The 27881-nt window shown below is 39.2% G+C and overlaps 1 protein-coding gene across 1 annotated transcript; it reads left to right on the forward strand.

Annotated features, from left to right (window-relative positions):
* The first annotated feature begins 4 nt into the window (after positions 1-4).
* SLC2A2 (solute carrier family 2 member 2) lies at positions 5-27881 on the forward strand. The gene is made up of 11 exons (XM_041002922.1): positions 5-101; positions 6994-7086; positions 10473-10729; positions 16091-16215; positions 19267-19382; positions 20401-20563; positions 21031-21218; positions 22119-22223; positions 26700-26801; positions 27393-27596; positions 27681-27881. The coding sequence occupies exons 1-11, from the start codon at positions 87-89 to the stop codon at positions 27879-27881; spliced, it is 1569 nt and encodes a 522-aa protein (XP_040858856.1). The 5' UTR covers positions 5-86.

The raw sequence follows: 27881 nt of genomic DNA on the forward strand, positions 1-27881 counted from the left end.
GAATGCCCAGGCAGGGATTAGTCAGCTGCATTTTCCACATTTTAACACAGGACCTGGGATAAAGAGGAGGATTTCCACCCCACACAATGGCAGAAGATAAGGTAATTTGACCATACGTGCCTTCTGAATCAGACTTTGGGGAAATGAATAAGCAACTCTGTCCAAGTCAGTCAGTATGTGGAGATCTGTGGGGACGTTGGGCGTAGCTACCCTAGATCAAAATTACTTCTCTTACGTGATCAAGATACTTCATTTGGCTAAAGGAAAATCTGCTTCAGTAATTGGGACTTTAAGGATATTTACTCTGTTTTCTGACTAATCTGAGTAACTTGTTTTCGAGTTAATCTACATAGCCATATTCCTAAAGGATGTGTCCCTACTCCTAAAAAAAGATGGGCAGATTAGCCTGAATCTAATCAGGAAAATTTACCTGGACTCATCCAAAATGAAAATGTATGAAAAATAAGAGGTAAAATGACTATTGTAGACAAAAAAGGTCTAAGTGAAAAATCAAATGCAACAAATGTAGGTCATGGAAAGAAGAAAACTGCTTTCAAAGACAGTACGGTCCAGCAGTTGGGGCATTTGGAATATATGCTCTGTTCTAGTTAATATTAGCATAGCAGTGTTACACATTCTTGGATGCCATAACTGTATTATAATTATGTAGGAGAAAGTCCTGTTATTTTTGGGTAAATGTTGAAGTATTTAGGAGTGAAATAGCATAAATATCTGTAGCTTACTTTTAAAAGATCAACAAACACACAGTCACAAATGTGCATACGCACACACTCTCACACACAGATATGTGCACACACCCAGAGTGAGGAGTAAGCAAATGTGGGGAGTGTTAACCATTGATGAAGACAGATGAAAGTCATGAAGTGCTTACAACACTATTATTTCCACTTCTCTGTAGATATACTTTGCAAAAGAAAAACTTTAAAAAGACATAGCTGTTTTATGTTCCCAACCAAACTTACCCCTGTATACAATCGTACAATTTGATAAATTTATGTCCCTGCTTGAGTAGAAACTTTAAATTTTGACCAAGACATATGTGCTTTGCTGAATGTTCCCACACGTTGTAAGTGGTGCAGCGTGGAGCATAAGCCTTGCAGCCAGCCAAGGGTTGGACAAGGGTTCTGCTCTGAGAGCCAGGCTGCATCATTTAGCTTGAGATTTACAGTTTCTACATTATGATTAGAATAAAACCATACTGGGACACAACAGGAGCTATTCAGGAATTATCCTGGTACTTTAGGGTTCAGCGGTAACTAAATGAGATAATGTTAGAAATGATTACATGGCCAACATTTTACTGTTAGTAGTTGTGTGTTGACATCATTATGGGGAGTCAATCAGTAGGTGGAATCTCTCTCTCTCTCACTCTTTCTCTCCTCCCCTCCACACTCCTAGTTTTTTCTTCTCTCCGTAGCTCTTTCATAGTACTCAGAAAAGGGACTTGGCCCATGGACTCAACTACTTCAACTGAAAATTAGAGGAATCCTCTCTAAGTTCAGCTTGAATATTCTGTAGCTAAAGATTCCACTAGCCATTTCCAAAGTTGATTCCAAGATGACATTTTGTTTGGCTTTGAACCAAATGGCTTAACGAAAAGGGTATATAACCTTTCCCTCTCAACATAGTTGGTCAGTTATTGCTGGGATATCTCTTTTGTATAGCAACAAAGACCTAAAAACGTAAGGCGAGGAGCCAACACTACCCGGCATGCTAGCATATCATACCGTTGTGCCAGTTCGAATTCCAGCTGCTAAACTTCAGATCCAGCTTCCTGCTAATGTACCTTGGTAAACAATGGGTCGAAGATAGATCAAGTGCTTGGCTCTCTGCCATCCATGAGGGACACCCAGGGACACACTCTTTGGCTGTAACCTGGCCCAGCTCTGTTTTTTTTGTGGCCATTTGCAAAGTGAAACAGTAGATAGAAAAGACTGTCCCAGTCATGTCACCCAGCCTTTCAAATAAATCACTATATTTTTAAAAGCACATCAGCTCTGAGTCCCATCCTAGAGCAGCTGTCACTTCCTACTGTGTGGCATTAGTTGTGCCACAAGCCCAGTTTCCTCACCTATAAAACGGTAATAGTTCTATGTCTTTGTAGCATTGCTGTGAAGGGGAGGTGTGAAGAGTTGACACCTGCGTATTTGGCAGTGATTGTAGATAATGATGTATTTAATAATAAATTTGTTCTAAGCCCATTTCACTCTCTATAGGAAGACCATGTTACTTATTTAGTTATTACTAAACAAATCTATGGGTTTTTTTATGACAATACTCATGGGATGTTAGAGAACCCCTGCAGGTGTTTTAGATTTGTTTATTTGAAAGGCAAAGTTACAGTGAGAGGAAGGGGCGCACCCACATGTTCACACACACACACACACACACACACACAGAGGGAGGGAGGGAGAGAGCAAGAGAGATAGCTTCCATCTGCTGGTTTATTTCCCAAATGGCTGCAACAACTAGGGTTTGGCCAGGTCTCAGCCAAGAGCCAGGAACCCTGTCTGGGTTCATCAGTGAGGATTAAGGGGTCTAAGTACTCAGATCACCTTCTATTGCCATCCCAGGCACATTAACAGGAAGCTGGATTGCAGTGCAGAAGTTAGAACCCAAACCAGTGTCCACAGGGGATATCAGCATCACAGGTATCACTCAACCAAGCCACAGCACAAGCCTCCTTCTGGATTTTTCATTTAAGTCTTATTTTCTTTTCCTTCCAAAAAACCATATCTGACTTTTAAGCCACAAAATAAACACAGCATTTTGTTGGGTGTTAATATGCAGCCACTTGCCTGTTCTACCTTTCAACAGAGTATTTTAAATTGGTTAAATAGTTTCTGTGACATAAAAGCATGAGATACTAAATGAAGGTGGTTTTTTTGAAATGCTTGTCTAATACCTTGCAGTTTATGAAGACATTCAGAAAAAAGGCTAGAGGCTCACTGATACTGACTAGGTCTGTGGCTTTCATGGAAGTAACCTAGACGCCCTGTGTAGCCTCCCCAACTGTGAGACGATAGTAATGCTAGTCTCCAGGATTCTTGAGAAAATAGGCACTAGCGCAAACCCCACAAAAGAATCCAGGAAAACTAGAAAATAAATCATCTAAGGTTTCTAAGTGTTCAAAAACTGTATCTTCTTCATAGTCACTAATTTTGTTATTCCAATAATAATAACAGATCACATGGACAGCTCCATACTTAATCTCACCACGAAGGGCTAGACTGGCGGGTCCAGAAAACTCGTCTCTGAAATTAAACTTTCATTTTTACCAAAATAATATGGGAACAGTTAGCACAGTTGTGACTTAGATTGGGTGTCTGGGGTGACATAAGAAGAATGACGAAGATTATGGGGAACCAGACCTGCTCCTGCCACCACCTTCATCTCCAAACACTGTTTCTGGGTATCTTTGTCTGCTCACCATTGACATGGCTGCTGACCGGGTTCTTAAAATAAGAAGAAACTATCTACTTCTCTAGTGGAGGCTGAGAGGAAGCGAGCCACTGGAGAGCAGAGGCCCAGGGATGGAGTCGGAGATGCGATTCACTAAGAGGTTAAGTGCTTGCTTAGAGACTCAGCCAAAGATGCAGGGATAGAAACAAGATGCAGGGATAAGAGTAGGTGTGTGCTATGGTCCTAGCTAGACGGTGAGAAAGCCCTGGGATTCCTCATCAATTCAACCCCAGCTAATCAGCTGAGTGGCTTCTTCCCTTTGGGATTTGTTTGGCTAGAGACTTCACAAGCTTTCTCTGGGTAGGTGAAAGCAAGGGGGACTCATTTGTGTGGTGAAAAATGACCTTGGTGAATGTTGGTGATTCTGCCTCAACAACTGGCAGTCTTAGATATATACACTCTTGGGTTTGTTTGTTTGTTTGTTTGTTTGTTTTTTAATACAGAAAGATTATGATCGTAGATTTGCAGATAGACCTAGGTTTTGAGTGTCTGCTTCTGCTCATTAAGGAATACAAAAAGGACCAAGAAGCTAAAAGCAGATTTTAGATCCAAGTCATTACTCTGTAATGTACTAGTTGAGATTCTTTAGCCTTGTCATCTAAGCAATGGGGATACTAGTAATGTTACAACAATGAGCACGGTAGGTAGGATAGTCATTCTCCAAGATGTTTACAATCTCATCCCCTGAACCTAAACCTTACAGAGCAAAGCAAATCGGACATCGTTGATGTCATAGAGGTCGTGTACCTTGGCTTAAAGAGATTCTCCCAGAGAACCCAGATGAGCCAAACTGAATAGCCCATGCAATTTTCTAAAAGGAAGAACCTTGCCAGCCATGATAAGTAAAAGGATCGTGCAGCCTGAGAACTTGACCTGCCTTTGCTGGCTATGAAGATGGAAGCAGGGCACCTCTAGCCAGGGCATGTGGTGACCTCTGGAGCTCGGAATGGCCCTCAGCTTGCAGCCATGAAGAAAATACAGATTAGATCCCACAACTACAATCAGCTGAATTCAATCACCATTCTAAATTTTCTCCTGCAGTCTGGTGAAACTCACATTGAACTTCTGATCTGCAAAATTGTACAATAAATATCTTCAGCATTTAAGCCTGAGTTGATGACAGCAACAGAAAGCTAACACAAGAGTAAATTAGATAATCATTCATGCGTAATACTATGGCATTTGGCTTCAAAGCTATGCTTGCTCTGCTATTCACATTAGATTACCCATGGTTTAGTGATGGAGAACATGTGGAAGATGGAATAAAGTCCTCCCAAGGCACCATTTGGTTTGTTCCTACCTAAAAATAGGATGAAATTTCCTGTTCTTAGAAAGAGCTTGAAGAGAAAAAAATGTGAGAAGGAAACACCAAACAGGCAAACAGAATCCCATCTTAGTGCTGGCTTTCTCAATCACTGAGTTTTCAATGCTTAGTTACATTTTGGAGGATAATTCAAAAAGTTCTCATAATATTATATACCATGTGCTATATGTTTACATATATTTATATATAATAAACATATATAATTTGATATAATATACTATTATTTCTAGTAAATGCATAGGATATGGTATATTGCATGTATTACATTTTGTATAATGGGGTTCTTCATAAAATTTATAGAAAATACATACTACAAAAAAGCTATGTGTGTATTTCAAAATTTTACACCAAACTTATCTCTTACATTCATTTCCTGCAAATTCTGATGTTCTTTCATGCTCTCTTACATATTCATATATATATTAACATATAATATATAATATGTATTATATATGCATATAATATTATCATACCTTTTGGGTCAACTATAAAGTTCATTCTTGCAGGAAACTATATTACTGGGAAGTAAGATCTATAGATACCACTCATGAAAAAAGAAAGGGCTTGATAAATATAAAGATTTCTGGGTCCTGGCACAATAGACTTGTGATTAAATCCTTGCCTTGCATCCAGGTGGGATCTCATATGTTCCTGGCTTTGGATTGGCTCAGCGCTGGCCATTGTAGCCCCTTGGGGAATGAGCCAGTGGATCGAAAACCTTCCTTTCTGTCTCTCCTCTCTATGCATCTGCCTTTCCAATAAAAATAAATGAATCTTTTAAAAAGTGTAAAGATTTCCTTTCCTCCTACATATTCCATTCCTAAGGGCTCCAGAGATCCCAAATCCAGGGTAAGGGCGGGTAAATCCTAGGAAGACAAGTCCCCCAAGGAGGGTCTGGCTTTGGAACCACTAGACTAATCACTACCAGGGCTCCCTGACATCATTATGTTCATGATGACACCGATATGTCCGACATCCAGTTGTATTGTATCCATGAACAATGCATCTTGGTTAACTGCTACTCATAGCAGAACAGGGATATTTACATCCATCATACGATATGAATTAAAGTTCCCACAGGGTAATCAGCTTGGGTCACCTTTGTGCTAAGAGTGGGAACTGAAATTCATGCTGCTATCAATCATTCTTTCAATAAGATGTTTATTACATCCCACAATCTTTCCTTGAAACTTTCAAAACACATAATTATACACATAACATTTTCCTCATAAAGTGTCTAGGAATACTAATAAAATGTAAAGCCTATTTCACTTTTCTTCTTCAATCTCAAGTTCCCCCTCAAAGGTCATAATATTGTTAAACTATTCATGTGTAAGCCTTTTAAAGGGAAACATACACACACACACACAAAACAAAGCCACAAATGAGATTAACAATTTCCTTTGCCACTTAGAAAAAAACAAGTTGGTAATACGATCACATGTTGCATTTATCCTATCTCATATGGTATTTGTGAGTATTTGACCATTTCCTAGTTAACGAGATTTAGATTCCTTCCAGAATTTTTGTTGTAACAGAAAATGCTACACTGTTCATCATATGCAACTCTGTGTATGATTTTCTTAAGATGATTAGATTCACAAGTATGAGTTGGAGAGTGGTGAGTACTCTGAAGTTTTATTGTAGTTACACAGATTTGGAACAAAATTATCTTCCTTACCTCTCAGCTCTAGGTTCAATTAGAAGCAAATCCTGAACTTATCTTTACAGGGAAACTGATGTAGAGATTAATAAACTGCTTGATGCCTCTTCTGGGAACATGGAGATGTTTTTGTGCCATGGCCAGGAATTCTTTCCATCGCTTTGATACTGATTCTGTACCTGACTTCTCCCACTGACATCTCTGTTTCTATCTTGACAGTCTCCTTTTGTCAGTTGCAATTCTAGTTCTCACTTCCGATTCTGAACCTTCAAAGAACTTTTCTTTCCTTCATCAACTTTCCCCAAACCTTTTAAAATCGCAACATGGTAAGGGAAGTGTTGAGTGGCTCTTACAATCTCCCGTGAATAGCACCTGCTTGCTGGGAGCTCGGGATATGCTGGGATGGACAACAAAGAGGAAGAACTAGCCTGTGGCACCTGTAAGAGGTCAAAAGGCAGCTTGATGAGATCATGGGCCACTGCAGGTTGCTGGTGTTTCCCAATTCTGTGCTGCATTTCCACAGATCACTGGAACCTTGATCTTCACAGTCTTCACTGCTGTGCTGAGCTCCTTCCAGTTTGGATATGACATTGGCGTGATCAACGCACCGGAAGAGGCAAGTGAAATACGTACAGATTCTCTTTTAGTGATAGATATCACGCATTCCTCATGAAGGGAAATCAAGAGTGTCCACGTGGGGAACACTGGGGTAAACATGGCCTGTCCAGATCAATGTGCAGGGTTCCACAGTTGATAAGCTGGCCTTGACTCTTATCAACCCTCTAGCAATAAATAATTCTTAATCTCTGACTCTGTTGTTGCTGAGCTCACAGAAATATGCCAGCCAGAATACCACATGTCCAAGAATGCCTTAAAAATAAATTTTAAAAACAGCTTATTGCAGCATTCCTTCAGAACAGTCAGTCATGCATGAATGAAAAATGTTAGGGAATGAGAGAAAACAACCAAGGACATGTTTCATTCAATGCCCATTTAATTTTTTAAAGATTTATTTATTTGAAAGGCCAAGTTACAGAGACACAGGAACAGAAAGATCTTGCATCTGTTTGTTCACTCCACAAGTGGCTGCAGCTTCCGAGGCCGGGCTAGGCTGAATCCAGGAACTGGCAGCTCCTTTCAAGTCTCCCAAATGGGTGGCAGGAACTTGAGTACCTGGGTCGTCATCTGTTGCTTGTCAGGCGCATTTGGAGGCAGTTGAATCAGAATTGGAACAGCCAATCATGATCCAGCGCCCATATGGGATGTCAAAATTTCACCTTAGTTTAACCCTTTATTCCACAATGATAGATAGCTCCCAATGCCCACTTACTGAGCTCCTATTTATTTGCCTCAGGCACTTTAATAAATGTTCTTGACAACTCAACTCCAAAACAACTTAAAATGCCTATTCACAGGCCATATCAGAATCTTTAAGAGCCCTAACATTAAAAAGGCTATAGCTCTTCCCCTACTCCTGTCTTCTATCAGTGATTCAAAATACTACAAAAATTTAGAATAACAACCAAAATTTTCAATCCTAATACCAAATTGTCTGCGATGTTTTTCACTTATTTCATGTACTCATCTCTCCTCTGGTATCCAGCAAATAGACAGGAGAGGAAGACATGTTTTTCTTCCCAGCTCCCATTGCTGCAAGTGAGGGAGCCAGGCTTGGACTCTCTTCTGCTGTAGGTCAGTCCTACGAGAACACTGAGTGCAAACTTTATGCCTCATTGCTCCTCCTGTTACCATTTTCAAGCATGCAGTTAGCACAAAGAAGGTGCTCTCTGTTCCATCCAATGGATGGAGAATAGAGTGGGTGAGAGAAAGCAAGTGCCTGGGTAAGGTGTGGCATAGGCAAGAGTGCATACATTTGTTGGGCACCTTCTGTGAATGAATGCATCATGCTTCATTTGCTTCCATCACAACACTGGACTCCAAGCAAAACGTAGGATACTGCAGAGTGCAAATATGAAAAGTGTGTGCTGGCCACAATCCACCACCAGACATCAGTTGGTCCTTGGGACAAAAGATGTTCTCCAACTAGATACCATATGCTCTGGAGTGTGGGAGACCTTGTCATAACTGAGATCCAAAAGCTGAGGGTCAGGAGACCAAAGCCACATCTTTGTTCTGTGGGTGATGACAAACATGACAATTTAGCAAGGTTTCCCAAAATTTAGCTCAACATCACCGTGACTTGGGAAAGGTGGGAAGATTTTTTATATTTATGTATTTTTGGAGACATTTTCACTACTTTATTTAAATCACTCTCTGCAGTGTCAGAGGGGAAAACAGGTTAAAATTTCCACTCCTTGAATCCAAGTTCCAGGGCCGGAGCTGAAAGTAGGAATGTCCTACTGCTAAAGGAGTTAATGTGCTTTCAGCATCTCTTTTCTTTTAGATTCAAAGAGTTACTTACATACCATTAAATAAGGATGGCTGTTTATGTCTTCTCTATTTTTATTATTTGAATGATATTTGCAATTATTTTAAGGAATTTTATACATACTTTTTGTGATTATGAAAATTTTATTTCCACTACTGAAAATATGAGAAAAAAATCAACCATAATTATTTTTCTACATGTAGCAAATAGCTAAAAATATCTTGTGCCTGTTTATGGCCCAGGAAAGCAATGAAGAATGGCTCGACTCCTAGTGCCCCTGCATTCAGCTGGGAGACAGACCCAGAAGAATCTCCTGGCTCCTGGCTTCAGATGGGCTTAGCTCGAGCCATTGCAGCCATTTGGGGAGTAAGCCAGTAGATGGAAAATCTCTCTCTCCCTCTATTTCTCCTTCTGTCTATAGCTCTGCCTTTCAAATAAAAACAAATCTTTTAAAAAAGATTTTTAAAAAGAATATTTTGGATATTTCCTTCCGTTCCTTTTTTTTTTTTAATGCATGTTATCCACATAAGGCAGTGTTAAATAGGAAGCCAACTCTCCCCCTGCCCTGCTAATGTTGCTCATAACTGGTAACCTAGCACAGCTGCATTCCAGCTCCTTGTCAGAAAGGACCTTCCCCATTCAACACTGGCAAAAAGAGGTCAAATCATCACTGGGATGAATGACATGGAGGAAGATAGCCTGAAGAGTTGACATAATTCAGTTCTATTTAGTATGATATCAGAAAACATGAAGTCTTTGAAGTTACACTCTGAGAACGGTTCATTCTGTTACCATGGACCTCTGTGAAGATCTAGCAGAGAAACATCTTACAAGTCTCCGTATCTTCTCAGGCACCAGTGAACTGTTACTAACTTTGCAATGCATGAATTTATACATAAATGTTTTCCCATCTTGGCACTGGCTGCCAGAACGTTTACTAAATTGGTGGCACATTTCTAGCAAGGATACACCATTTGGTGTTTACTTTGAAATTAAATTTCTATCTTCCTTGAAACTTAACACAAATACCTATTTATTGATTTTTGTTTTCTATGAAATGGAGAGCCTGCAATAGTTGAGGCTGTGCCGGGCCAACGCTAGGAGTCTTAACTTGAACCAGGTCTTCCCTCATGGACGACAGCAGGAGCCATCATCTGCTGCCTGCTATGATGCAGATAAGGTGGAAGTTGGATTGGAGGCAGAGCAGCCAGGACTCCAACCAAGCACTCCACCATGGGATATCAATATCCAGTGGAGCATCTTAACTACTGCTTCAAATGCCTGCCTCCCTCATCTTATCCTTTCTCAATCTTTTTCTGCTGTACATTTATCATACATTTGTCTAAGTTTAAATGTAGCTGCAGAGAAGCAATGCTTGGATAAACATGTATCTTCTCAACCTGCAGAATAGTTTGCCATTAGGTTTGTGATCTGCTTTATTGGGTGTAGTTAACCATAAATAACTCTATCCCTGCTATCCCTGCTGGTGTGTACATGAGATACACAATTAAGTCAGTCTTGTATAAACATCCAACTAATTATTTAAAGGAAAAATAAACAAAATTATATAGAATATTTGAAACATTGGAGTCATTTTTTCTTTATTCCTCCAGACAATAAAATCTCATTACAGACATGTTTTGGGTATTCCGTTGGATGACCGAAGGACTACCAATGACTATGCTATCAATGGAACAGATGCACTGCCTACCAGCACTGTGACCCAAACCGCAACCCTGGGGTTTGAACAAGATGTTGTAACATCGGATGCCCTCATTACCATGTTCTGGTCCCTGTCTGTGTCCAGCTTTGCAGTTGGTGGAATGGTTGCATCATTCTTTGGTGGGTGGCTTGGAGACAAGCTTGGAAGGTAGGTATATTTTATAAATAAGCATTAACAAAGAAACATTTTAATTTTGATTTTATTAGAATCTGTTTAGAAAAAGGCCTCTTTTCCCAAGAAAATGAAATATTACCTTTTATTAATACCCTTGATTTCTTTTTAAAAAACTAGTTATCTATTTGGGATTTTTTCCCCTTTATACACATTTACATGCATGGGAAGTTACCCCTCTTCCTCCCTGTCCCGTCCTCCTCCTCCTCTATTTCCCCCTAATATTGGTTCTCAAGTTATTAAAATGGCATACATGCATTTCACTGTTACAGGCTTAACTTTCTGATATGTAAGTGCATCATGACATTACAAATGTAGTAAAAGGAAGAAGATAAAATAACAATATAAAAGTATAATTAGAAATAGTAATGGGAATTCTATTATTATTCAGGAGTAAAGACACATGCAATATACATGTTATTTCCCAGTATGCTAATCCCCTAGTTGAGTCTATAGTTTCGTGTGTGTGTGTTTTGTGTAGTAATTGTCACATATCAGACAGAACATACAATATTTGTCTTTTGGGGACTAGCCCATCACTAAGTATAATGGTTTCCACCTGGGTCCATTTTGTTGCAAACAATGAGACTTCATTCCTTTTATGGCTGAGTAGAATTACTTATATAAATGTACCACATTTTCTTTATCCATTTATCTGTTGATGGGCATCTGGGTGGTTTCCATGTCTTAGCTATTGTGAACTGCAGCGCTGTAAACATTGGGTTGCAGGTACCTTTCTTGTATGCAGATTTCATTTCCTTTGGATATACTCCCAGGAGTGGGGTGGCTAGGTCATATGGTCGATCTAACTGCAACCAAGGAATCTCCACAGTGCCACCCATAGTGTTTCTCTAGTTTACACTCCCATCAACAATGGTTAGGGTACCTTCTTCCCCACATCCTCACCAGCATTTATGGTTTTGATTTCTGTATGTAAGTCATTCTCATTGAATTGGGTGGAATCCTGTTGCAGCTTTTATTTCCCTAATTGCTAGAGAACCTAGTAATTTCTAGTTCAGTGGTTTCTTTGTCAACTCACGACACTCAGCTACCTCCTTTACTTTTGTGGGATAGTTTTAGGATTCTTTTTAAATGTATATCCCTATCAGGCAGGTTGCTGCTAGGCCAAAGAAGTGGGAAAAGTTGTTACAGCAGTCTGGTCAATCAGGAAGGCATTTACAGCATAAATGAAAGTGATGTGCATTCCCAGATAATTGCTTTGGTTTTCTGGCTTTGTAAATTATAAAAACATTTTAGAAAACTATCACACAGATCGCTAATCCAGGAACTCAAAAGAAGCGTTTGGATTGGTACTTTTAAACTAAGAATCCATTGTCACTTTCACCAAACCACACTAGTTCTCAGATATCCTGTTCTACTTTTAAGTCAGCATTGGCATTTGAATCAGTCAAGTTGCAAGGTCAAATCGATATCCCCAGCTACGTGTTGTCCAGCGTACATGGCCAAGGGTTTCAAGATGTTGTTGCTGCTGTCATTTCAAAACTTCAAGACAGGAAGAGAGTGCTATCTGCATTCTGTAGCTCTGACTTCTACTAGGCATTTTGGATTAGAAACATCCATAATATTCTTTTATCCTAGATCCTCAGCTAGTCATGTGACATGCTGAAGTTGTTGGAATTGTTAAATATTAGCATCCTATAGACAGTGCATGTCAGGTCCTGCCCATACTTGCCTTGGCAGTACGACCCACAGGCGAGATTTTCCCCACTCCAGCTATATAGAAGAAATTAAAGAAGAAAATCAAATTATTACTTCCCGTTGTTTGAACTCAGCTTTTGGACATTAATGACTGTTTTTTCTCATAATAAAAAAAATATACACAAATATGAAAAGTTTGAACAAACGGAAAAACCTTTAGAGATTTAACAGAAGCACTAGTTTAAGAAGTCTGGACTATAATAAATTTAGATTCCTAATTTCTACTATGAGTGATAGATTTTAGCTATCTAGTTATTAAAATTTTGATAATTTCTCCTCTTATATTAGAACTATATAACAAAACTCTAAAAAGTTCTCTTCAAAAAGGGCATAACCCAATTTTTCTTATTATTACTTCAAAAGGAATTTTTTTTACTGTAAAAGAAAGTGGTTAGTGTCTATATTTTTATTAGTTTATTAGCATTTAAATTCCCATTCTGAATCTTGAAGACACAGTCCAAAAAACTAACATTCATCATTTAAATATTTTTTAAGATTTATTTATTTTTATTACAAAGTCAGATTACAGAGAGGAGGAGAGACAGAGAGGAAGATCTCCCGCCCAATGATTCACTCCCCAAGTGAGCACAACGGCTGATGCTGTGCCGATCTGAAGCCAGGAACCAGGAACTTCTTCCATGTTTCCCACACGGGTGCAGCATCCCAAAGCTTTGGGTCCTCAACTGCTTTCCCAGGCCACAAGCAGGGAGCTGGATAGGAAGTGGAGCTGCCGGGATTAGAACTGGTTCCCATGTGGGATCCCGGTACATTCAAGGTGAAGACTTTAGCCGCTAGGCACACCGCCAGGACCCATCCTTTAAAATTTTAAAAATAATTTCAATGTTCACCAATTGATTTAAACAGTAAAGGGAAAATTTCCTAGATGAATTATTCCTACAGAAAATTAAATTAGGTAAAAAAAAAATGCTTTAGTTTTAAAATATGAACAAATCAACTCTTTTTGCCATCACTGGTGTTTTATACTTCCTCCAATTCCCAAAGAGGAAAAAAATGAAACCCCTGTCCCTTATTCAGAGATGAAATACCAACAGATCTAGTGACTTACTCAAAAATACTCATCAGTGTCCTGGTGCTAAGTCAAGCTGCAAATCTTCTTTAAGATTAGCACTGACCATGCTTACAACCCAGAGGAATGCCATGTGCCCACTTACTAAATGTCCTGTGGTGAATAGACTACAAGCTTCTTCTTGTCCTTAGTACAAAATGATCCTTCTTGTAAAAGTCTCAGAATTTATCATTTTAACCTCAAAATCAAGATACAAAGAATTTGGTCTCCCTTAAAATCATTTTTTCTTGGGATGGTCACTGAAAAATAGCGTGGTTTTCCTTATTGCCAGAGTTTTATTCTCCTTCCATTAGTGATAAGTCTTTCTAGGAATGGTTAAGAGTCAGCTGATGGCTGTGGCTTCTACTTTATTTCAGTTGCTCAATTCTGTGCACTTAAAACATGATTATAAGGGTACGACAGGGAAGACCATTGTTTGTGGGTCAAGGGGGTTATACATAGCTTGTCTATAAGCTCTTTTCTGTGAAAAGTGAAATTTGCTAAAATGTGGCATCAATATTTTGTTCCACTCAGCCTTAGCTCTGTCACGTAATAACTGTGAAAATGAACAAGTTATTTGAGTTCTGTAAGACATTTCTTTACCACCTGCAGTGTGTGGAAGAAAATAATACGACATCATGGCATTATCATAAAAATTAGATGAGAAATAATATTACTGATTTATCCCAAAGCCTGACACATAGTAAGCAGGAGGCAACAACGGCCTGATGTGGAGGAGGAGGCTGACAACATCACCGTGGGACTGACGAAGCTCATACAGGAATAGCTACACCAGAATGTAAAGAACTATGCTTAGGCAGCATTAAATTTCTTCTTGATTCAAAAATCACACAGAATTTTAGATTATTTCCTCTTGGCCATTTCCCATCTAGGAGTAAAAGTTAGAAGCCCTAGAAGTTTTTGTATAAATTGCTTCAGCATCCACTGTTTGGCAAGGGAACAATGGGGTCTCAAATCTCCTTTCAGGTGGTCTCTTTTCATACTTGTTATCTTTTTTTGCTCCTAATAAAACCGACTCTTAGCTAGCTGGTAACGGTTTCTTACAATGAATTACTGTCCTTTTTATTTGAATGCAGAAAAAGCATCTCACAGCAGCCTGAGCAGAGAAACACCCAATCCCAGACGTAGGCTGGCCAGCTCTACGATGCTGTTTCCTTTTCTTTAGGGTGGCTAATTCATTCATGTTAGTTTCCTATTGCTTCTGTAATGAACTATCACCAATTTAGTGACTTAACTCAAACTTACTTTTTCACTGTTTTAGAGGTCAGAAGTCCAAAATCTACTTCAGTTGCCTAATGTCAAGTCAGCGGGACTAAGTCCTTCTGGAGGTTCTGTGGGGAACATTCATTCCATGCCCTTTTCTAGCCTGGAGTCCTTGGCTTGGAGCCCTCTCCCCATCTTGGAACCACTTCACTCCAATCCAGACTGCTACAATCATATCACATACCCCTCTTCTGCCTTCCTCTGAAAAACTTCAATAATCCAAGACTCTTAAATTAATCACAGCTGCAAAATTCTTATTACTAGGTAAATAACACTTACATAGTCTGAGGATTAGGACTTAAGACTCCACGGGACATTACTGAGCTCATCTGATAGTTGCTGGGCTGGGCAATCATTGCTTTATGAGACTGTACAGTTTTACTCTCCAGAAAAGCAAATGTTTGATATTAAAGCTACTTGCTTGAGAAAAGCTCATTTGCCACAGTTTAGAACAATGAAATAATAAAATGAGATGCTTATATTTCTTTGTCGCACAACATTTTCACATTTGTCCACTCATTGGCCTTATTATTACCTACTTAACCTTGAAAAAGGTTTTTTCAGCGTACCCCACTTTCCTATTAAACAGGAATAAAAATAACATAACATTTATCTGCAAATGTTGATTTTCACAAGATACATTTTGAAAGTAACGTTGCTCTGTCAACCTCATTACATATTTAATACTGGGTACATTCATTTATAGATTCTGGAAATATACTGGCATACAATGTTAAAATAAGGTAAGTATGATTCTCTATGGTAAGGTTCAAAGCTGTGTTTAAGTTTACTCCCCAATAGTTTATTCAAAAGAAAATTTGATCATGGGCAATTTCTTTCCTAACTAAATCAACTCAAAACCTATATCACTCAAAGAGAAAAAAGGGAGAAAACAAGGTTTTAGATTGCAACTTCAAAACTGAATTGAGCAGCAACTTGTAAAATATCTAATTAATTAGCTATATGAAACAGTATCAAAATTGCTAGCTGAACTGAACTATTCATCAGTGTAATGGAATCATCTTAAACCAAGTGTGAAGATCAGGAGTACATATCCCAGGCTCTTTCTTCACATCTAGGACTTACACTTAATCTTTTAGCCCAAAGATGAATCAAAATGACAATCTTGGCTCAAGATTTCTAAACTAGCTTTTACAAGTAGAGTTAAAATAATTGCTCTTGGACAAAAATCTTAATAATGTTTGAAAGCAAATAATTTTAACAAGTTTTGATGCTAAATTTATTAACCTTTCTTTTCAAAATTTCAGAATCAAATCCCTGTGGGTAGCAAACATACTCTCATTAGCTGGAGCTCTCTTGATGGGATGTTCAAAATTGGGACCATCTCATATTCTTATAATTGCAGGAAGAGGCATATCAGGACTATATTGCGGTACGTCTCTCTCTCTCTCTCTCTCTCTCTCTCTCTCTCTCTCTCTCTCTCACAGAGTTTTACCTGAAAATTACTCTGAAAGCACATGTGACAATAAGATAGGATATTTAGCCCAGATGGCATGACAAAGGGAAAGGCAGTAGCATCAAGTTGACGTTCTGAATTGGAGAGATTAGAGGTCAGTTAAGTGGTAACTGTGATGCCCTTATGTTCTCATTCATTGCAGTGATGCAACCTCTAGTCGCCTGATCTCAGACAAACTATTTAATGCTCTCAGCTTTTTCCAATCTATTAAATGATGAGAATTTTTTTGTCTACCTTACATGATATGATATAGTTTGAATGTATTCTCATTCTCCAACTCATGTAGACACTTGAACTCCAAAGTCCTAAGTTAATCGTATTAAAGGCAATAGAGGTTTGATCCAATTATGGTGTTGAGGCGTGGGCCGTTGTATGCGTTTCTTCCAAAGGGAGATCTTGGCAGATGGTTGGTTCTGACAGCCGACTGAGGCTCAGCCTTTCCTCTTCTGCTTCCTGGCTCACCACGGATCCTTCCTCTGCCCAAGTGCTATCTCTCAGCTTCGCCAAAAAGCCAAAAACAAGGGGACCGGACAGATCCCTTTGAGGGAACTTTGAGCCAAAAACTTCCTGCCTTTGTCAGTAGTCTGTGACAGGTGTTCAGTTGTAGCAACAAAAAAACTGACTAATACGACATGACATGAGAATGTATGTAAAATAGGCAGGATAGACTCTAGCACGCGCCAAACTTCCAGTCAGCCGTAGCAGCACCACTCGTGTGCTACAAGCACTGCTTGCCTGATGGAACATGGAGTGGAAGAGAACTAAACCCACAATACAAACCCTGCCCCTACAAGACTGTCGTCCTACCTGGTGCCACCTTTAGACCACTTTAGACCCCTAACCCTGCCCACTTCCAGATATGACTCAGTGAAGTAGTGGTATCCACAGGGAGAAGGAATCAAACAGAAGCAACTGTAGTTCAGAACAAAGAAAAGATATTCCTCTCCTGAACTTTAGTCTATCTCATAAAAAAATCACTAATTGTTGGAGAAAGCTTTTCAAAATTACAGAAGCAACAAATTAGCAAAAGTCTGAACAAAGGCAGAATCGTTCAGTTTCTGAAACGAGAGATCAGCTCTCTAACTTCTTAAAACCAATGCAGCCTTAGTCTGACGGTTCTGCGCTGATCTTTTCATCCTTTTTCATGGACGATAGTTACTAATAGCCAGTAGGGATGGAAAAGAGCAGTAAGAGCATCAACTTGGTATATCAAGCATTTCATCTGCAGAAAAGATTAATTTTATGTGTTTTCAATAATCATTTGAAGCAAAAATCTCAAATATTTACAGGTTAATAGCTGGATTAAACATATCTTTTCATTACTTTCAATGTCAACACAAACAGCTGAGGGTCAGAGTAGCTTTATCAAAGTGAAAAGTTGACTTGCCAAGAAAAAGCTTTGGATTCAGGTATATCCATTCCAGCACTGTCTCTAGTTGGCTCGGAGGTGTTAATTATGAGGTTCAGGTTCCTTTTTGGTGAGATACATTTAATATTACTATGAAAGAAGTCTGATCAAGATTCCTCTTTTCAAATATACAATGTGGAACTTGAAAAAATCACAAAAGATTTTTAGCAAATTCTAAAACAAATGCAATAAACATCTTGTAGAAGAACACATAATTAGCTTAGCCACATAATTTGTGTTCTCCAATCATCTTTAAAATCTTATTTCAGCATTAATGATGCTAAAGCATATAAAATATGAATATACATATATTCAGAGATATTGAAATACATAATGTCACTACATAATGACTCTAGTCCAGTGGTTTCATCCCTGTGAGCATATTCACACCATTATGTTCTTCTTGTATAGTATTAGCTATGACAGAAAGATAATGCAATCTAGAACAGGGCCAAATCAATTAGTTTTTTTCCTTACATAAGATCAACAGGACATACATTAGGGTTACATATAGAATTCAGCAGAGGTCCTATCAGCAACACAGATGTTCACTTGAGGTTTAAGGACAAACTGAAGCATAAATACACACACACATATATGACATATATGTGTTTATGTGTATGCTATAATTATATACATACATTTATTATATACATATGATCTATTATATATAGATTATATGTAGAAAACAGTTGCAAAAAACATATTTTTATACAAATACAATCCATTTCTTTTAACAGGCAAATAATCTCTAAGAAGAACACTGACAAATCTTATTTGTAAATTCTTGAGAAAATGCCACAGTCTCTGACTGTTGATGCAATGCAGTGATGGCTGGATACTCCAGCATTTCCAAGATGACTATCTATGTACTGAAGAAAGCTACACAAGGCAGTATGACATAATGCCTTTCAAAATTTTTATATTCCTCTAAGCAACAAAGGTCTGTCTTCAAATAAAATATCTGAGGCTTAATATTTAGACAGAATTTGCTCTGACTGCCATAACTAAGCAGCGCCTTTCAGCGGCTCCTTAACACCCCCACTCTGTGCACACCCATCACCACCCCACAGGTGATCTTGAGGCAGCTCCACATTTGCAGAAACTCAGAAAGTGATCACAGCTAATGCTCCATTGCACTGTGACCTTTGGCAAATTACTTATAATCTCCATCAAGATGTTGGCCTATCTATGTTCTAATTTTCTCTACTCCCAAGAGTCCACATTAAGAATATGACAAGAATATCCCTCAGTCCCTTTTCTGAAGACAGCCTAAGGCATTGTTGATGTAAACTAAATGCTAAATAAACAACACCACAAAGAACTGCCCATATGACCAAGCATTCCTTTCTATTCATATTTCCAACCATGACTTCATTTTAGTATTGTACCAACAATAATCTTTGCATAAATTATCTATGGCTGGACACAAAAGCTCTTACTTTCAATGAACTCAAGAAGGGGCTTGACTTCAGGATACTGGCTATACTTACGACCAAAGAATTGTTCTTGAAAAAGTCCTGGCTGTACTTTAACATTTGTGTTCATGTCTCATACAGGGCTAATTTCAGGCCTCGTCCCAATGTATATCGGGGAAGTTGCTCCAACCACACTCAGGGGCGCTCTTGGAGCTCTTCACCAGCTGGCCCTTGTCACGGGCATTCTGATTAGTCAGGTAAAGACTTCCTGCCCCCACTTTCACACATATTTTATTTCATTTCTTCTCTCCTGGGGCATGTCATTTTGCACCCTGACTACCCAGGATAAGAAAGAAGAAACAATTCTGCCAGATGTGGCAATGCAGACACACAGACTTTTCAGCCAAAGGTACATCCTTCCCCCTTGTCCCTTTTTTCCTTAGGATGGGTTTGGCATTTGAGATGAGCTGGCAAGTTAAGTATAAAATTTCCAGAGCTATTCTGGAATTAAAATGCTCCTTTCAGATTTCAAGAAGAAAACCCCAGCTTTGACTATCTGTTTTCCTCTGCGTTGAGTCTATTACCTGAAAAATCTAATTGCAACAGATAACCACAGGTGCACTTGCTCATCTTGCTCTATCCTTTTTCCTACCATGTAGTCTCAAGAGGGGGCTCTTAGAACCCAATACTTGCCGCCATCTGCAGGAAATTCGCACATAAGCCCCTGCAGTAGGGATAATCAAGCTGGCTTTCACCAGAGCAACTGTTCTATCTATGGAACCCCATGCTATTTAAGCTCTAGGTAATCTAAGAAGGAATGTCTAAGAAAAGGTCCAAAGTTATGCACGAAGTGAATATAACACCATTCCATCTGGATATGTAGAGATAGCAGCTCTGTGTTGCTTTAGATTTCAAATGTGTTTTTAAGTTTGGCTAATTGAAAAGAAAAAAATCTATGTGAATTTCTTGTCAAATGAAATCATGCCTAATTTAATTAAGGTGAGACACACTAGTAAGAGTCCATCTTAACTCTATGTGGAGTCTACAAAAAGTTTGTAGAGAATATGCATTATTTTTAAAACAATCATGGATTTCAAATTTGTTTGGCACAGTAAACTTTTCTTTTAAACCCACATTTTCACAAACATTCTAAAATATCTTGCACATGAACCAAGGTTAAATATACATACTAGCTCATGTGCTTGCTAAACATACTGCTGGAGAGGCAGGAGCAAAGGATTATAATGGTGATATGTTGTGTTTCTGCCTTTTCAGATCGTGGGGCTTGACTCCATCCTGGGCAATAACCATTCCTGGCACATCCTGCTTGGCATGTCTGCTGTGCCAGCCCTCCTTCAGATGCTACTGCTATTTTTCTGTCCAGAAAGCCCAAGATACCTTTACATCAAGTTGGAAGAGGAAGTCAAAGCAAAGAAAAGTAAGTTTGTGAGTGAATTTTCTTTCATCCTAGTATTTTAGAATTATTGGCTACTGTAAAACAATGTATATGCATGGCTACTTGTGTAGTTCATTCCCAGGCCGTTCAGATAAACTCAGTGATTGCATGTAAGATGCACCACTGGTACATAAGCCATTTCACAACCATAAATACTCACTGAATTCCCAATCAGAAACTTACAGGTAGGGAATAAGATTCAATGAGAAGCCACTAGAAGATGCTTCCGGCATTATGCCTCTATGACAAAGAGGAAAACAGTTTTCACTGTCATGAGACAGTCCCACCTTTTTAAAAATCGAAGTGTACAAGTGAACAGAAACAATCTCCAATACCCATGCTTCTAAGCAAAAGGAGACATGCAGAATTACAACTCTTTTATTAATATAAGAAAAAAAAATATTTTCCTTTTAATACAAATTGTCTAATCAGATCATTCTGGGGGACAGGCTTGAAAAGATTAAGAGGAAGTGATGATGTCACTAAAGACATTAATGAGATGAGAAAAGAAAAAGAAGAAGCTTCAAATGAACAGAAAGTCTCCATAATTCAACTCTTTACAAACTCTAGCTATCGACAGCCTGTTATAGTGGCACTGATGCTCCACATGGCTCAGCAATTTTCTGGAATCAATGGGGTAAGTTTAAGAACACCTTCTACTTCATAAGAGCAAAATGAATTAATATATAGAGTGATGGGCAAGTGTTCTAGCACAGGAAGCTAAGCAGCCACGTCTGCATACATTAACAAAGTGCCAATTCAAGTTATAGATACTCTATTCTAACCCAGTTTCCTGTTAATACGCCTGGGAAGGCAGCAGATGATGGTTTAAGTTCATGGCTCCCTGCAACCCACAGGGGAGACCCTTATGGAGTTCCTGGATCTTGGCTTTGGCCTGCCACAGCTCTGGCTATTGTGGTCATTTGAAGAATCAGCAAATCTCTCTCTCCACCCTCTTCATGTTTGTTGCTTTATCTTTCAAATAAATATTTCACAGCATTACAGTGAAAGAGATATACATTTAAACACTTAAAACACACCTAAAATGCTAGTATCTTGTGTTACAACAAACAATAAAGGATGACATTCCTTATTTTGCTTCACTAGCTTTTGAAAATCAACTTTAAAATGGTCACAACAGGGGTGGACCAAGCCAAGCATGACACGAAGAACTCCTTCCGGGTCTCCTCCATGGGTGACAGGGACCCAAGCATGTGGTCATCTCCCACTGCTTTCCCAGGAGCATTAGTAGGGTGCTGGATAAGAGGCAGAACAAACTGGAGTTGAACTCGTGCTCTCTATGGGATGCCCACATGACAAGCCGCAGGTTAACTCACTGCGCCACAGTGCCAGCCCTTGAAGCACAAAAAGAAGGTGGTGAACTCCCCTCCTCTGAAAGGTGTGAATGGAGAGATTCTTTGTGAAATTCTGTGGACCATGACTCAGACAACTGAACACAAGCAACTGAAATAGTTTCTACTTTAAAGACACTGGGGATAGTCTTCTAGATTAAGAGCAAGGTGTTTTTACTTTGCAGATCTTTTACTACTCAACTAGCATTTTTCAGAAAGCTGGAATTAGTCAACCTGTTTATGCAACCATTGGAGTTGGTGGTATCAACACAGTTTCCACTGTTATCTCTGTAAGTAAATACCATAGATAAACATACAACTTTTTTTTTTTTGGTCCAGACATGGGAAAAACAAAACCAAACCAGACCTGTGATCTAAAAGTAAGCAATAACTTTTGTCCATGTGCACTGTAGGTGTAGAACTAGGCGGCTTCCGGGACGTGTCCTCCTCCTCAAGCAAATACTGTACTGAGGACGCAAGCAAGATGGTGAATCACTGGCTGTCCCCGCAGCTGGGTGTCACTGAGTCACTCCTCTTGGAATTAAAAACTCACTTGCAAACACAGGACTTTCTCTTTATGTAAATCCATGGCCATTCTTCTTTTGTTTTGTATCTCAACTCTTTGGGATTAGTTGACAGCTTATCATTTCTGTCAATATTGAATCATCTTCCTAGGTTGCCCTCTTCCATGATTGAAATGTTTTCATCTTGATGATTTGAAGAGACATTTCCAAACATAATATAGAAGGTACTCTCCAATAGCTATCTAGTCTCCAAGTAGAATTAAACTGACTCAATAAATTCCTATGGTGTTGGGCCATAGGGTGGAGCTTCCAGGTAGCAGAAAAAGGTGTGCTTTGTGATGACACATACCAACAAGTGTGATATGATGAATGAATTTAATATAAGTGGGAAAAATTAATTTCTCTTATTTTCTGGTAAAGGAAAGAGATCATATACTCTTTGTAAAACCAGGCACCTTATGGAAATGACTCGGTATCTTGGCAACAATACATTAAACACAATCATCTAAGAAATAAGCAGACCTCAACAAACAATAAAACTTCCCAATTAATGCAATTCATTCTAAAATGAGAGCAATTTGACTCATTTTAGCCTTAGAATACAGAATGTTCCAAAGCTTCTGCTTTTCCATTTTGGTCACAACACTAGCCTCAGTACATTTTAGTCACATGTTTTCATTCTGTGCACATGGACTTTTAACTGTTGCTTAGCAGAGTCAATAAACCACAGTCTTGCTCCCCAGAGCAAAAAGCAAGTTTGTCTAGATCACATTAAGCAGCGCTCCCCTTGGGCGGGGAATAGATAACAGGACACCCGTGAATCTGCAGACATGCCTTTAGAGATAACGCCTGTTGCAGCCCAGAGGCCATGCTAAATCAATGAGAGCCTCTTACTGGGATGTGATCGAAGGCACTACAAATCCTACTTTAAATGCCTTTTTATAAAATAGATATTATTAAAACACTGTGCATAATAAGATTTGATACATAAAGCACTAAATTGTTAAAATTGGGTAGCCTAAATTCTGAGAATATCTAAACAGAAAACTTGTCCAGTATTTCTTTTTCCTGTCTTGCCCCTAACACCACTACAGCGGGAAGAGTTATTTAACAGTGTTCTCAATATTTTGAATACACCTTTTAGAGCTTGTCCTTTGGTTCTGTGAAGTTTTGGAGCAGCTGAGGGGTATAATAAAAATCAGTTTAACAATTTCATTGTTGTTCCAGAACTAGAAATGACATTGGACTTTGGCTTTTGTTTTGTGCTTTGAGAGAGTGAATGAAGCAACAGTTGACAGACATAGAGAGAGAGCTCCCATTCACTGGCTCCCTGACCAGATGCCCCCAACCAGTCCAACTGATCTTTGTGAGCAGTGACAGCCTAACCATTGACGTCATCGCCACAGCCTCCCCAGGTCTGCACCACAAAGAGCTGTGGCCAGGAGCCAAGGCCAGGCACTGAACCCAGGTGCTCCTGTATGGAACACAGGCATCTACAACAGAGATCTACTGCCGGGCTAAATGCCAGACCCCAGACAAGATTTTCAAAGTTTAAATCAATTCATTTTTGAAAGACTAAAGTTTAGATAGTACAGAAGGAGTAATAATTCACTCAACTCTACTTGCATTCCCAAACTTTGGTCATTGTTAACATAGTCTGTGTATCCTTTCAAATAAAGGTATGGAAGTCAGAAATACATATATATGATTAGTGTATCACCAATTTGGAAGGAACATATTCAGTTTTTCTTTTTTTTTTCTGAATGGGTCTTGGAGAAGGTAGAGACTTTACCAAAGTCACACTGAACTATGGTCTACATGTCAAATTTTCTTCCACTCCTAAGGGAATGGTAGAAAAAAGCATGTAATATTTAGAGAGAAAGCAAACAGGAAGGAATATAGGCTGTATGAGAGACAGCTTTGAGGGAAAAAGTCTTGCTCCAAACTCCAGTCAGCCATGTAGGAGGCACACCGCCAGTCTGTGGCCTTATCAAATACAGCCTGGAACTCACACCCAGCCTGTTTTAAAGCTAATTGACTAATGAATAATCTCTTCAGAAACAAATGAAATGCATAGGAATGTGTCATGCAAGAATGTGTCTAATTTCCTAAGAGCTTGATATGCTCTCATCAGTTCAGCTTTGAAAGTTGTAACCAAAGAGTCCAAACACACAGCAGCATGCTTCAAAAACTTCATGGAAATGTGCATCCTGAAGGAATTGTGCAGAAGCTTCAAAGCTCTTTGCATCTAAGTAAATTTACACTTTCAATTTCCATGAACTCTTGAAATCACCTCATGTAGATAGATGTTATGAATTTGGGGAAAAAGGTGCTTTTCCTGTTAGTGCTCACTATTTAGCCATGGGCCCTTTGCTTATTACTGTTCCATCTGAAGGGATGGAAACTCCCCCCAAGATGAAAGTGCTTCTCTCTGCAGGTGAACCATTTCTCAGCTCTATAAAAACCACAGCTCATTATATTGAGAGTACTGGCTTGCTATTGACTTAGTCATAGGTTGATGAGCCTAGCTAGCCACTTTACAAACTGAGATGAGAAACTGTAATATGTAGGGTATGCGTGTGTGTGTGTGTGTGTGTGTGTGTGTGTGTGTGAGAGAGAGAGAGAGAAAGAAAGAGAGAGAGAGACTCTACAGCCTTAGCAGTATTCCAGATAATCAGGCAAAAGTCTTATTCAATAAACTCTTATCATGGCTAATTAAAAATTTTAAACATTAATGCAGAGGCCTATTGGAAGATAAAAAGAAGTTGGCAACTATCTTCCCAATTACAGTAAGATAGTACTTTAACCCTTTGCTTTAAAGTCTATCTTCAAATCAATAGTTCACATCTAGCAGCAGGTACATTTTAGGACACCAGAAAAAGAAAGACCTGACACTTTGGGGACAATACTCAATTTGAATGCATTAGTTGAATGTTTCCATTCAAATTCCAATTTTGGCTTTGAACTTGACTCTACTAAGCAGTGAGAAACTGATAAGAATAGCTGACACTACAAATTAGTTATTTCTACTGTAAATCTTACCTTTTTGCACTTCCTAGTTATTTGTATCTTTCTCAATAAATTATTGTGATTCCTTAATTAATCATCAATAAAAAATGGATTGCTTGTAAACACATGAGGTTATAAATGTCCCAATCAACACTGTTTTTGCTACATCTCATGAGTAATGAAATTCTAGTTTTTATTGTAATTCTTTCAGCCCCACAAAAGTCACATACCAGCATCTTTTCCTACAAGAAGGTTTTAAATTCTCATTTTCATCGCTCTAGCGATGCATTGGGTTTTTTTGTAGAATGTTCATTAACATCATGTTGATGCAAATTTATCATTTTTCCTTCGTGTTGTGGACTGTGTTCACTGCCTCTGTATTTAAGGGGCTGTATACTGGAAGTGTAGAGGAGAATGATACAGATGTTCAGATGTGGAGACAAAGTATAGTAATTCTCTATGCATCCAGACCAAAGAAGGAATGCCAGTGAAAGTGCTGAAACTATCCTAACAGTAGGATGATGGACTCTCTGACATTGTCCATGCCCACAAGGTCAGGAAACACCTCAACACCAGCACGATGGACTTAGGATTGCTCATGAAGGACACCCACTGTAACACCAGAGAGGAAGTCAATGGCAGGGGACAGAGAACTTGGGAAGAGGGACAGAAAATCCCAGAGCCAATGGAACTGTATCCTAAAACCAAAATAAATTTTAAAATAAATAAAAATAAAAATGTATATACAGAGGGAGAGAGAGAAAAGAATAGTTGACACTAGCATAGTCATACTATTCCAGGTACCTGTAATACATACACTTTTGTGGTTATAACCCTGGATAATCATCAATGGGGAAATTAAGGTCACTTGGAAATGAAGATCTTTCATGTCTCAAGTGTGCAGGAATACAAGAAGTACAAGATGTACAGCTTCAGAATATTATATTCAAGGTGATAATCCAAGCATGCTGGGAATAGTGTGGTACACTTCCAGAGGGACCTTCCTCAAATCAATGCCACTTAATTAAGTGGCAATAGTTCATAATCCAGTTAGTGAATCTAGCTCTGCCACCAAAGGCATCAGTCTCATATTTGTAAAAAGGAGTAACAGCACTGCCTCCTCCCTCTATTGAATAAACGAGGACATTTTTCATATTAAAAAAATGATTTAAATATAAAGCTAATATTTTTTTAAGTTGAAAAAACTGAGAGTGTTTTTACAAATGTTCCCAGGTATTCCTCGTGGACAAAGCTGGGCGGCGTTCTCTGTTTCTGATTGGAATGGGTGGCATGTTTTTCTGTACCATCTTCATGTCAGTGGGACTCCTGCTACTGGTGAGTGTGGCACCCGTTCTGAGATACAACAGCACCGCTGTGCGTCAGTGTCGGATGTTTTGTGTATCAAGATAGCTGAGACGGATTTATGAAATAAAGGCAGAAGGACAGCACTTGACACAAAGGAGAACTGTGGAGATGCCAACTGTTTGTTACCAAGGTTGGCAGTCCGGTCGCATGGTTAGAGCACAGGCCCACCTGGATCCAATGCCTGTGTGATCTTGAGCAAGCAAATGATGGTGGCCAGCCAGGTATGCTCAACCCACTGCGTTACAAGGAGTCCCCCAACTACACTGGTAACCTCAGTAGGAGTAGGAACAAAGATCACTGGATGCTTGCCTTTCCCCTTTCAGAGGAAAAGATCAAGTGCCACATAACTTCCCTAGACCATGGATTTTTCCTATGGCAGAGTTCAAAACGTTTAAGCAGGTTTCAGTCTAGAATGACTTATACTCCAATGAACATACATACATTTGGAAGAAGAGCTATGTCCATCTCTAAACTCAGCTGGGAGTTTTTTGGGAGTGGGGGTGGATAAAGGAAAAGGCTGCTCTGATCCCAGTCCTCACTTTCGTTTCTGTGTTGATTCAGGACAAGTTCACATGGATGAGTTACGTGAGCATGGTAGCCATCTTCCTCAATGTTACTTTCTTTGAAATTGGTCCAGGCCCAATCCCCTGGTTCATAGTGGCAGAGTTTTTCAGTCAAGGACCACGGCCAGCTGCCTTAGCAATCGCTGCCTTCAGCAACTGGGTCTGCAACTTCCTGGTGGCCCTGTGTTTCCCGTACCTGGCGGTAAGCAGCCTCACAACACAGAGACTTACCGAGAAGATGGTCGTGCGGTGACTAACTGCAACTCCGTGTTTGTTCCCTCTTCAGGAATTCTGCGGGCCTTACGTGTTTTTCCTCTTCTCCGGAGTGGTCTTGGCTTTCACCCTGTTTACGTTTTTTAAAGTTCCAGAGACCAAGGGAAAATCTTTTGAGCAGATCGCTGCAGAATTCCGAAAGAAAAGTGGCTCAACGCAACGGCCAAAGCCTGCGGTAGAAATGGAATTCCTTGGCGCAACAGAGACTGCGTGA

Source organism: Ochotona curzoniae, unplaced genomic scaffold (genome assembly GCF_017591425.1).
Source record: "Ochotona curzoniae isolate NIBS_2020 unplaced genomic scaffold, NIBS_Ocur_1.0 scaffold_2587, whole genome shotgun sequence".
Taxonomy (NCBI): domain Eukaryota; kingdom Metazoa; phylum Chordata; class Mammalia; order Lagomorpha; family Ochotonidae; genus Ochotona; species Ochotona curzoniae.

Excerpts from the sequence above, each read along its gene's own strand:
- SLC2A2 (XM_041002922.1), top strand. Across the intron at positions 26,802-27,392 it reads CAGTGGGACTCCTGCTACTG|GACAAGTTCACATGGATGAG; the intron begins GTGAGTGTGGCA and ends GTGTTGATTCAG. Across the intron at positions 27,597-27,680 it reads TGTGTTTCCCGTACCTGGCG|GAATTCTGCGGGCCTTACGT; the intron begins GTAAGCAGCCTC and ends TTCCCTCTTCAG.